This window comes from Zootoca vivipara, chromosome 3 (assembly GCF_965207765.1).
Source record: "Zootoca vivipara chromosome 3, rZooViv2.hap1.1, whole genome shotgun sequence".
Taxonomy (NCBI): domain Eukaryota; kingdom Metazoa; phylum Chordata; class Lepidosauria; order Squamata; family Lacertidae; genus Zootoca; species Zootoca vivipara.
The window spans coordinates 16,921,022-16,933,865 of NC_142586.1; the positions used below are offsets into that span (position 1 = coordinate 16,921,022).

General features: G+C 43.9%; 1 protein-coding gene across 1 annotated transcript; it reads right to left on the reverse strand.

The window, feature by feature from the left end:
• Window positions 1-1,401: 1,401 nt before the first annotated feature.
• MATN3 (matrilin 3) lies at window positions 1,402-10,201 on the reverse strand. The gene is made up of 7 exons (XM_088665501.1): window positions 10,168-10,201; window positions 8,313-8,882; window positions 7,633-7,755; window positions 7,165-7,294; window positions 2,616-2,740; window positions 2,388-2,522; window positions 1,402-1,637 (listed from the first exon to the last, which is right to left on the reverse strand). The coding sequence occupies exons 1-7, from the start codon at window positions 10,199-10,201 to the stop codon at window positions 1,402-1,404; spliced, it is 1,353 nt and encodes a 450-aa protein (XP_088521627.1).
• Between the last annotated feature and the right edge of the window lie 2,643 nt (window positions 10,202-12,844).

The following is a 12,844-nucleotide window of genomic DNA, read 5'->3' on the forward strand; positions in this document are numbered from 1 at the left end:
CTCTCTTGCTTCAGTTTATATATGTGCAATTCATTTTCCCCACCTCAGGGTATGAACATATACAGCGGTACCTCTGGTTAAGAACTTAAATTCGCTCTGGAGGTCCGTTCTTAACCTGAAACTGCTCTTAACCTGAGGTGCCACTTTAGTTAATGGGGGCCTCCCACTGCCGCTGCGCAGCCACCGCACGATTTCTGTTCTCATCCTGAAGCAAAGTCTGTAACCTGAAGCGTCTGTATCCTGAAGCGTCTGTAACCCAAGGTACCACTGTATTCACACACAGTTAGGTTTGCCATACGTCTGGAATGTCCTAGACATGTCCGGGATTTAATTCTGGCAGGGAGTTTGGGAAATCGGCAAAATATCTAGGAGGTTGTTGCCTGAAAAAGCTAAATGACTCTTACTTCTAGAAATATGGCAGCCCTAACTTAGTGAACAATAAGCAGTGCCATGCGTGTAGAAAACTTGCTATTCAGATATAAAAGCATTTGTTTATTTTAAGGACCTGTGACAGAGAATAAGGGACAACTATATTAAGATAAGAACTCGCGTTGAATCAATGAATCTTACCACCATGGGCTAAGTCACTTTCACAGTGACAAACAAATTTCCTGTTTTTTAAATGTATTGTATACATTCTCACAGAGCTACATAAAAAAGGGGGGGGAACTTTTCCAGAGTATGCTGATCTTTATTAAAATGAAAGGTTGCAAGATGTAAATTACATTAACATGTGCCATAGGCAAATAATGTTAGGGGTTTTTAACCCGCCGCTGTACATTGTGTTTCATCCACATAGCAGTGATATTTGAGCCAGTCCATTCTGCTGATATATTTTGAGTCCTGGATTTAAAAATGGGGTTTAAAGGGACCTGAATGTCATTTAGAGCAGCTTGTCCCACTGGACACATATGTCTCTAAGGGCATATATATATATAATTCAAATGGAAATCAGAAATAGGAGATAGCATTTATATTCTACTTTGCCAGATGCAGAAAAGTTATTACAATGCACCATACCAGCCACAACTATTTATATGGCTTTAACTGTACCTATAAATGGATGGATATGAGAGGGGCAGATTTAAGTTTTAACCACTGCATTCAAATACAGTTGTAGAAATATGCACTGCATAGTGCATACGACTATAAAAACAACAACATTGACTTATATGCAGAATGGACTTTCTTTGATTAGACACAATTATGTGCATTACACAAGTGGCGTCACTACACACATTTGCATTTTTTAAAAACAACAACAAAGCAACTCCTTTGAAAGAAAAGCTTGGAAAGTGCTATAGGAAAGAATTGTTTTTAATTGCAGCTGGTTCTTCAGCTCTAGACATGCTCTGCTCCATACTGGTATGCTTCTAATTTCTTGGACAGATCATCTAGTGGTCAACCGTTAAGGAACATATCACATTGCTGCAGATCAGATTTTGCAAAGACGTTTGCTGCACGAGGAAGCACGTGAAACAGCAACGCATCCACCACTGAAAAGATCTCAAGAGAAAGGATATGTTTCGTAGATATTGCCTCAAGGTATGAAGTGGCCAGCTTGTGAAATTTAGCAAGTGATTCACATTTACAGGCCTCTTCCGTTGTCATAGAAGGAAGACGGCTTCTTGCTATTCCTGAGGAGAGAATGAACCATATGCATTCGGTTATGTATGTATTAACAATAGTTGTTACCCACTCTTCATTGCTCCAGCCAATCTCAGAGCAGGGTACAAGAAATAAAACATTGGTATCTAAACCAGTGGTTCCCAATTAGCTGAGTACTGCGGACGCCCTGTTTTTTAAAAGGCCGAGCCATGGACCCCCTTACTTTTGAAAATGTTGGTCTCTGTGTGGTAGTTTTTGCTATGTGAATGGTGCCACTATGCCTTCCAACATGTCCCAGTACAAAACCAGGGCGTGTGTCTTCCAGGCTGCGCTCCCATGTGAGTCACATGACCCATGGGAGAGCACAGCTCCCCAAAATGGGATTTCCTGGGCAGAAAACCATTTAACGTCTCCATGACAGAAGATATCATGACAGCATAGCTTTCCTCCTCAGCACATCTCTCTTCAAGGGTAAGCGTCGTCCTGTCATGCAGCTGTTACACACCACACATTTAAAAACACATTTCCACACACCCCAAAGAATCCTGGGAACTGTAGTTTGTTCGGCTGCTGAGTGGGGTAAACTACAGATCCCAGGATTCTCGGGTGGGTGCCTTAAATGCATGGTACGTACGCACCCAAGGGGAGACAGACCATTTCCAAGAAAAATGGCAGTAAACCCACTAAGAATGCAATTTCTCAACCAAATTGAAATATGTACTGGGGGAAAAGAAGCAACATAATGCTTTTCCTTCCTGATGTATCACCCAGATTCTTACTTGAGCATGTTTTCTTATCTGCATTCAGGGTGAATCCTTCATAGCACTCACAACGATGGGAACTGCCACTGGGAACACAGATTTGTTGGCAGTCGTGGGTTCCAGGTCCACAGACGTCCAAAGCTGAAGAATGAACTATTTTTAAAAAAAGAGAGAGAATCACGATAAATAGGCTTGCACCCTCCCTTTCTCATCAAATATATGTTGAATAAGCTGCCATATCTTTACTTGAACAGGTCCTCTTATCCGGATTCAAGGTGTGCCCTTCAAAGCAGTCGCAGTGCCAAGTGTCACCGCTGGCAACACAGATCTGTTCGCAGTCATGGTCTCCAGTTGTGCAAACGTCCTTTTCTCTAGCTAGGGAGGGAGTTGAGCTATGCTGTGTAACTTGGTCTTCACGAAGACACATTTAGTTATTTAGCACATCAATATCCTGCCTTTCCATCAAGGGGGCTCAAAGTGGCGTGACCTGGTTCTCACCGACACCTCTTTTATTATCCTCAAAACAATCCCCATGGTCCATAAACAACACTCAACTATTGCACAGCCATTAGATAGATAGATAGATAGATAGATAGATAGATAGATAGATAGATAGATGGATAGATAGATAGTTTTTGGTTTATAAAGACTTTTGTAACTGGGGGAAAAAGACAAACTAATTGGAAAATCATTCGAAACAACATCTTGAGGTATTTAGAGAGAGCGGATGTGGCCTAATAGCTAGGTTTGTCACCTGATACATGGGGAACTCTCCAATTCTAACTGTACTTTAGCCATGACATGGCAAGGTATAAATAAAGCTTTGGGGATGCTATTCTCTCAGACCCAGCCCTCCTTTACCAGCAATATGGGAATGAATAATAATGACCCACCTTACAAGATAGTTTTGAACAACAATAAAGGTAAAGGGGCCCCTGACCATCAGGTCCAGTTGTATCCGACTCTGGGATTGCGCGCTCATCTCGCTCTATAGGCCAAGGGAGCCGGCGTTTGTCCGCAGACAGCTTCCGGGTCATGTGGCCAGCATGACAAAGCCGCTTCTGGCGAACCAGAGCAGCGCACAGAAACACCGTTTACCTTCCTGCCGGAGCGGTCCCTATTTATCTACTTGCACTTTGATGTGCTTTCGAACTGCTAGGTGGGCAGGAGCTGGGACCGAGCAACAGGAGCTCACCCCGTTGCAGGGATTCGAACTGCCGACTTTCTGATCAGCAAGCCCTAGACTGTGGTTTAACCCACAGCGCCACCTGGGTCCAATAAGATTATTCAAATGCGATTAAGAAATCACATTGCTGAATGTTTTCCAACCAAAAAAACCACAAAACCTCCCATCACAAAATGTGCTGGCTAATGAAGCTGCCAGATTCTTACGTGAGCAAGTCCTCTTGTCTTGATTCAAGACGTAGCCTTCAAAGCACTCGCAGTGCCAGGAGCCATCGCTACTCACACAGATTTGCTCACAATTGTGAGTCCCAGGTACACAGCTCTCCCCACCTAGGACAGATAAGGAACTACATTAATAATTAAATACTAAACTATTTTTTTAAAATACTGAAAAGAACCTCAGAAAATGTATTACGTGAAGGAGCCTCCAGATTCTTCCTTGAGCAAGTTCTTTTATCCGGATTCAAGGTGTACCCTTCATAACACTCACAATGCCAGGAGCCATCGGCACTCAAACAAATTTGCTCACAGTTGTGTGTTCCAGGCACACAGTTCTCTTCACCTAGGTTGGATAAGGAACTATATCAATAACTAAATAATAATTTAAAAAACAACAAATCTCTTCACAACGTGTTACCTGGGGGGGCCTCCGACTCCTTCCTTGAGCAAGTTCTCTTGTCTGGATTCAGTGTGTACCCTTCATAGCACGCGCAGCGCCAGGAGCCATCGCTACTAACACACAATTGCTCACAGTCGTGGCTTCCAGATACACAACCCTCTCCACCTAGGATGGATGTCAAGGAATTACATTAATAGTTGAATAATAAATGGATAAATTACTTAGAAAACAGAAGAAATTTCACAAAATATGTTACCCGAAGAAGCTTCCAACTCCTTCCTTGAGCAAGTTCTCTTGTCTGGGTTCAGTGTGTACCCTTCATAGCACTCACAATGCCAGGATCCGTCTGTACTCACACACAATTGCTCACAGTCGTGGTTTCCAGATGCACAAGCCTCGCCAGCTAGGATGGATAATAAGGAATTACATTAATAACTAAATTATAATTTAATTTTTTTTTAAAAAAACAAATCTGCTCTCAAAACATGTTACCTGAAGGTGCCTCCAACTCCTTGCTTGTGCAAGTTCTGTTGTCCGGATTCAAGGTGTACCCTTCATAACATTCACAGTGCCAGGAGCCATCGCTACTCACACAAAGTTGCTCACAATTGTGGATCCCAGGCTCACAGGTCTCCCGACCTAGGAGATATATTAAGGAACTACATTAACACCTAATTAATAAATTAGTAAGAAGCCAAATCTCCTCATAAAATGTGTTACCTGAGGGAGCCTCCAACTCCTTCCTTGAGCAAGTTCTCTTGTCTGGATTCAGTGTGTACCCTTCATAGCACTCGCAGCGCCAGGAGCCATTGCTACTAACACACAATTGCTCACAGTCGTGGCTTTCAGATACACAACCCTCTCCACCTAGGATGGATGTCACGGAATTACATTAATAGTAGTTGAATGATAAATTGATTCATTATGGTGGTGGTGGTGGTGGGGAGAAATCTCATGAAATGTGTTACCTGAGGGAGCCTCCAACTCCTTTCTTGAGCAAGTTCTCTTATCTGGATTCAAGATATATCCTTCATAGCACCCGCAGCGCCAGGAGCCATCGGTACTCGCACAGAGTTGCTCACAATTGTGGCTTCCGGACAAACAACCCTCTCCACCTAGGACAGAGATCAAGAAGCTACCTTATCTGTTGTTCGCATCCGTCTGTCTTGAGCAGGCACCCCCAAACTTTGGCCCTCCAGATGTTTTGGACTACAATTCCCATCATCCCTGACCACTGGTCCTCTTAGCTAGGGATCATGGGAGTTGTAGGCCAAAACATCTGGAGGGCCGCAGTTTGGGGATGCCTGGTCTTGAGAAACAATGGCATGCGCTCTGGGGATGAAGTCAAGCCGCTGGATTAGCAGCACCGGAGCAACTTCTTTGGGGTACAACCTGGGCAGTGAATATAGAGGACCTGGGCTGCCCAAATGACAAGACCCACCCACCGCTCAGCCTTGCTAATGTGGCCCAAAGGGAGCAGAGCAAGCGTTTGAGACCAATAGGATATCCTCACCTGGTTTGGCTGGCCAGTCGAAACCACTTCCCAAGGTGTGGCCGCTGTCGCATGCGGGCGGCTTCTAGTAGCCACAGCTGAGAGCTGAGTGCAGGGTGCAGACCAAAGGTGGAGAAACTACCCCAGAAGGAGCACAACAGAGGTACTGGTACTACCACTCCCGTAACATCCCATACACCCCAGTTACATTAATATTAGATAATAAATTGATAAACAAATGAAATATCACAAAACGTATTACCTGAAGAAGATTCTAACTCCTTCCTTGAGCAAGTTCTCTTGTCTGGGTTCAGTGTGTACCCTTCATAGCATTCACAATGCCAGGATCCATCTGTGCTCACACACAATTGCTCACAGTCGTGGCTTCCAGATGCACAAGCCTCTCCAGCTAGGACAGATAATAAGGAATTACATTAATAGTTGAATGATAAATTGATTCATTATGTAGGGGGGCAGCAGAAGAATTCTCATGAAATGTGTTACCTGAAGGAACCTCCAACTCCTTCCTTGAGCAAGTTCTCTTGTCTGGGTTCAGTGTGTACCCTTCATAGCACTCACAACGCCAAGATCCATCTGTACTCACACACAATTGCTCACAGTCGTGGCTTCCAGATGCACAACCCTCTCCACCTTGGCAGATGTTAAGGAATTACATTAATATCTGAATAATAAATGGATAACCTACTTAGAAAACAGAATAAATCTCACAAAATGTGTTACCTGAAGAAGCTTCCAACTCCTTCCTTGAGCAAGTTCTCTTGTCTGGATTCAAGGTGTACCCTTCATAGCACTCGCAGCGCGAGGAGCCATCAGTACTCGCACAGAGTTGCTCACAATTGTGGCTTCCAGATAAACAACCCTCTCCATCTAGGATAAGGAATTATATTACAGTCGTACCTTGGATCCTGAACGTCTTGGTACTCGGATGTTTTGACTCCCAAACGCCGCAAACCCGGAACTGAGTGTTCCAGTTTGCAAATGTTCTTTGGGACCCAATCATCTGATGGGGCTTCCGGGGCTAAGGATTGGCTGCATAAGCTTCCTGCAGCCAATCAGAAGCCGTGCATTGGTTTCCGAACATTTTGGAATTTGAACAGACTTCCAGAACGGATTCCATTTGACTTCCAAGGTATGACTGTAATAGTTGGACAATAAATGCAAGGGTAGGCAACCTAAGGCCCGTGGGCCAGATGCTGCCCAATCGCCTTCTCAATCCAGCCCACAGATGGTCTGGGAATCAGCGTGTTTTTACAAGAGTAGAATGTGTCCTTTTATTTAAAATGCATCTCTGGGTTATTTGTGGGGCATAGGAATTTGTTCATATTTCCCCCCAAAAAATAGTCCAGCCCACCACATGGTCTGAGGGACAGTGGACTGGACCATGGCTGAAAAAAGTTGCTGACCCCTGAATAAATGGATAAATTACATAGAAAACAAAATAAATCTCACAAAATGTGTTACCTGAAGAAGCTTCCGACTCCTTCCTTGAGCAAGTTCTCTTGTCCGGATTCAAGGTGTACCCTTCATAACACTCACAATGCCAAGAGCCATCGCTACTCACACAAAGCTGCTCACAGTTGTGGGTCCCAGGCCCGCAGGTCTCCCGACCTAGGAGATATATTAAGGAACTACATTAATACCTAATTAATAAAATAGTAAGAATCCACATCTCCTCATAAAATGTGTTACCTGAGGGAGCCTCCAACTCCTTCCTTGAGCAAGTTCTCTTGTCTGGATTCAGTGTGTACCCTTCATAGCACTCGCAGCGCCAGGAGCCATCGCTACTAACACACAATTGCTCACAGTCGTGGCTTCCAGGTGCACAACCCTCTCCAGCTAGGACAGATAATAAGGAATTACATTAATAACTAAATTACAAATTACTTTAAAAAAAAAACAAATCTCCTCACAAAACATGTTACCTGAACGTGCCTCCAACTCCTTGCTTGTGCAAGTTCTCTTGTCCGGATTCAAGGTGTAACCTTCATAGCATTCACAGCGCCAAGAGCCATCGCTACTCACACAAAGTTGCTCACAGTTGTGGGTCCCAAGGGTACAAACATCCACAGCTAGGGAAGGAGTGTACAGAAGAATTATGTCCGATGGTACCACAGAAAACATTTAATGCTCTCTGGTCAAATAACTTATTAAGCATTTCCTGGCTGAGATGGCACAACGGTCTCATAGAGAGACACAGTTCAGTTTTTATGTGGGGAATTTATTTACTTATTTTAAACATTTGTATACGGCTGTATCATGAAAAGATATATCAAAGCAATTCACATCAACAAAACCATATAATACATTTAAAAAGGAAAAAAATGGAAAAAAAACCTGACTTACCTAACAACATACCTTGGATCCCGAACACCGCAAACCCGGAAGTGATTGTTCCGGTTTGCGAATGTTCCTTTGAAACCCGAATGTCCGACGGAGTTTCCACGTCTTCTGATTGGCTGCAGGGGGTCCCTGCAGCCAATCAGAAGCTACGCTTTGGTTTTCGAATGTTTTGGAAGTCGAACGGACTTCCGGAATGGATTCCGTTCGACTTCCAAGGTACGACTGTATATCCTTATCCTAGCAGCAGAAACAAAGGGGAATAATCACCATGTAGTGATTATCTTACCACAGAACGTCTCTCGAAATTTGGAAGCCAGCTTTTCTATCACACCATAGGTCTCCACATAAGAAACGTGCTCATTGACCGGCTCACTCACTATCAGCCGCAAGAACTCCATGTCTGCTCGGTCAACCCCAACGGCATAAATCTCGATTCCAGAGGCTCGAGCCCTGTAAGCCACCTCATGGACCTGATCCTGAGGCCGCCCATCGGTCACAATAATGACCACCTTAGGGACATCATGGGAAGAGTCCCTTGCCCCTCCGTCTCTGGTGAAAACTTCGTTGATGGCTGTCTGGATGGCCAAGCCAGTCATAGTCCCCACAGATAATGGATGGATGTGATAGATGGCATTCTTCATGGAAGCTTTGTCAAAGTACTTCTGAAGATTAAATTCAATCTTGACTGTGCTGGCATAGTTGACCACAGCCACACGAGTCGCTCTTTCCCCCACATCCAAGGCTTCAATCAGTTTGGCCAAGAAGGTTTTCACTTTTTCAAACTCCAGAGGCCGGACACTGCGGGAGCTGTCTATTATAAATACAAGGTCTATGGGGCGACTCCGGCATATATCCTCTGCAAGACAATTGAAGCACAATATTCCAAATTAAGTGGCTGGACTTAAAAGAGACATTGAAAAACGTTTGATTTTTTTTTCTTTCCTTTTTACAAGTTTGACTCCAGTGTGGTACAAATGGAAAATCGAGAAGTCTGCCTGCCTGGGATAGTAATGTGTAGCACAAAATGGTGCAGTTCTAGGTCTGCTCAGAAGTACATTTTAGAAGAATATAGAAGAGTTTAATGATTTTATCACTGTGAAAGTGTTGACAATATCAATGCTATTTTTAATTTTTAAATGATTTCTACACTAATGGTCATCACAACAGGCTTGACACAATTGGAATAGTGTGTTTTCAGATAAGTGTTTATTGTGGGATTGGAACTCCTCGCACATGCAAGTTTTTCACGATGTCCCGCCACCCCCATTTAATATGAAGTTACCAATTCTGGAGAAAATATGAAAGCAGGACACACACAAACATGTCACCAATGACCCATTTGTGATATTTCAACAACTTCTTTGCCGTTTAAGCCCCTGTCTGGAGATTCAACCATGATAGCAAGTCTGGGAGAATATTGAACACTTGTACAACTTTTACAGCTTCTTCAAATTCCCTATCCTCTCTTCACCCCCACCCTGCCTGCCTTATTTTGGTTGCAGTAGCTTAGCCACATGGCTCTAAAAAGCCTCTCTTGAGTTCCTATATAACAATGATTTGGGAACTTTCACCACTTTGCAACTAAGCCAAGTTATACTGCCTGTACAACTTTTCCGAGGGATGTATGGAATAGCACATGGAGCGGACCTTTGAAGGGTTCATAAGTCAACTAATTTTTAACTTAACAGATGTGGGGTCTTCTTCTATGCTAGGGGAAGAGGGAAGTTTTGGAACTCACAGGGGCATAATTAAAAGTTCTAACAACCTATATTTCCATGCGAATTTATAATATATTATTATGACTACTTGGCTTTTCTCTAAAGCACCCTGGTATCCTCCAGATGCTTTGGGTGACAACTTCCATCATCTCTGATCATTTGTCATGGTAGCTATGGGCTTGTGAGAGCTGTAGTCCATAACATTTCGGCTACAGGGTTGAGAAAGTCTGGCCTAAAAGTACCCCAACGTGTCATCAGGAATTCTCATCAATCCAATATGGTTGTTGAGTATTTATGATAGAATGCCTGCCATCATCACATCTCTTGTCAATAAAAAAAAGATACACCAGAACAATTTGTGTCCCACCTGCAGACCTGCCAGAAAAAAGGAGATTGTGATGGTCCTAAGTGGGGTAACTGTACCCTTGAAGGACCAGATGCTCAGTCTGGGAGTCATTTTGGACTCATGACTGTCCATGGAGGCGCAGGTCAATTCTGTGTCCAGGGTGGCTGTCTACCAGCTCCATCTGGTACGCAGGCTGAGACCCTACCTGCCCGTGGGGTGCATGCTCTGGCTATCTCCCACTTGGACTACTGCAATGTGCTCTACGTAGGGCTACCTTTGAAGGTGACCTGGAAACTACAATTAATCCAGAATGCCGCAGCTAGATTGGAGACTGGGAGTGACCACCGGGACGATATAACACAGGTCCTACATTGGCTCCTAGCACGTTTCCGAGCACAATTCAAAGTGTCAAGGCTGAGCCCTAAACGACCTCAGCCTAGTATACCTGAAGGAGCGTCTCCACCCCCATCGTTCAGCCCAGATACTGAGGTCCAGCTCCTATTATTAATGTTATTATTATCTGAATATTTGGGATGGCAAGACATGGAACATATAGCCAACACCTAGAAAATATGCCTGACCTTTAGCATTTCTCCAGACCCTCTGCCCATAGCACAGAAGCTAAATTACCTGTAGAGGAGACTGTTGAAAAACCCTCTGTATCTCCAGAGTAGGGTTCATCGGCCCTTGCTGCAGCTTTTCCACCGAATGTCTTGCCCTGCAATGGAATGGAGCGCAAACCTACCCGAACCGAGCGCTTAGGAAACCTGTACCGGACCCCTAAAACTGCAGGCAGTAGTAGGAAAAGGCAAACGCCAGGCGTCTTGAGTAGCCAGAGCATTTCAGCTGCTTTGGTTTGAACACCAGTTCCTCTACCTCACTGACGCTGTCTGTCTGCGTTTCCTTGAGACAGGTTTTATTTTATTTTTGAAGTTCCTGGCCAGAGAGCAAGTGTGTGGCGGGCAAGGAGAAAGCACAGTCAGTTCACTCCACCCTTTCCCAGGCCGGGGTTTCTTCCGTTGAGTCACCCACCTTCCCTCAGTAGCCTTCTCAGTAATCACAGTGTTAAGACTCATCAGAAGGGGAAAATCAAAGCCAGCATGAGGCTTTGCTTCATCAATCAAGTGCTTCAGCTGTCAGGTTTTGGGGTGGCCAACTTCGACTTAGCAAGGGGATCAGCTGCAATGAAAACAGGGCACAAAGGGAAGCCACTACCCAAGAAAAATGCAGGGCAAGGTAGAAAAAAAATGTATCTAATTCATCGACACTAGCATCCGATTTAAATTCATAGGTAACTGGACAACCAGGAAAGTGAATTTATCTCCCCACCACCACCTGTCCAAATCTCTTTGGGAAAACTCGTACATGCATCTCAGATTAAATTGAGAGATTTAAAGTGATCAGCTAATTGGAAAGTAAAATAGTATCACCATTTTGGAAGAACAAAGGGAGATGGCTTGAATTGTGTCAGACCACATCTAGCTCAGCAATGCCTAAACTACTCAAGTAATATTTAAAGCAGCTCGGCAAGGATCTGGAGATGTCAGGGCTTGAACCCGGGACTTTCTGCATCCTTCTGCCTGATGGCCTTTTAGCTCAATGTGCCTGCTGCATGCTGAATATAGGTACCATTTCACATTCAAGCAAATCAATGTTTGGATAATGGCAATGAAGTTGCACATATTGTTCTCGGCACGGTAACAGACAGCCAAAGAACAAGTGTTGGCTTGTTTACATGGACCACCACCCTCGTATAAACTCCCAAGATGACCAATAGTCCACATTCCGAAATCCGGAGAATCAACGTCAGTGATACAAATGGAGCTGAAATCCTCCTGCTTCCTAAAAATATAACCAGACTTCTTGCAAGCACAGATATGTACTGTACATAAGAACAGAAAAGTATTCAAGCAGTGAGCCCATCATGACAGCATCTGGCTATGCCATCATATCAGAGGGTTGCAGCCAACTACGGATTAACCAGAGTAGACGCACTAAAATCAATGGGCCTAAGTCAGTCATGTCCATTAATTTTAATGGGTCTGTTATGGATAGCCTTTTAATTAAAGCCAGAAAAATTGAAACGTACAGCACAGTACAATATCTACCCTGAAGATTGAAGTATCAACCTGGGAGTCAATATGTTTAACAGCAGTTCTGAGATCTGAAGACCAACTGAACTCCTTGCACCTGTTTTTAAAAGGTGTATGGGGAACACTGCAAAAGTAATGTTTATGCGGTATCTGCCATGGAGATTGAGATATTGCAGTTAAAGTTGATGTGCATATTCAGGACTGTGTTTTTACCTATCAAACTTGAACACCCTCTTGAAAGTAGATAGCACAAACAATCTGTTTTGAAGACTGGGAGATCGCTCTGAACTATGTTTATAGCAGAATTCTGTATCTGAACTTCAGATACCCAGCCTGCACCCCACATCTGTTTTATGGTTATGGGAAAATAAAATATACATGTTGCAATGTCATGAGGGCCAAATTAGACAGCTCTATGTTGGGGATGGGATTCAGCTAAGGAGTCCCATCACCTGCATAAGGGCGTCTGTAACACAGCTTTCCCCTCTCTATTCCCCCCAGGCCTCCTGAAATTGGCTTTGGGGGGGGTAGGGGTTGGGAGAACCCCCATAACAGTATGTAGGGAGAAGGGAGGTAGGGTTGTTTAAAATGCTTCCCTTAATGGAATGATCATATTAGTGCAACATTGAATTCCTCCCAAGGGCTTCTTCAAAGCAGCTAA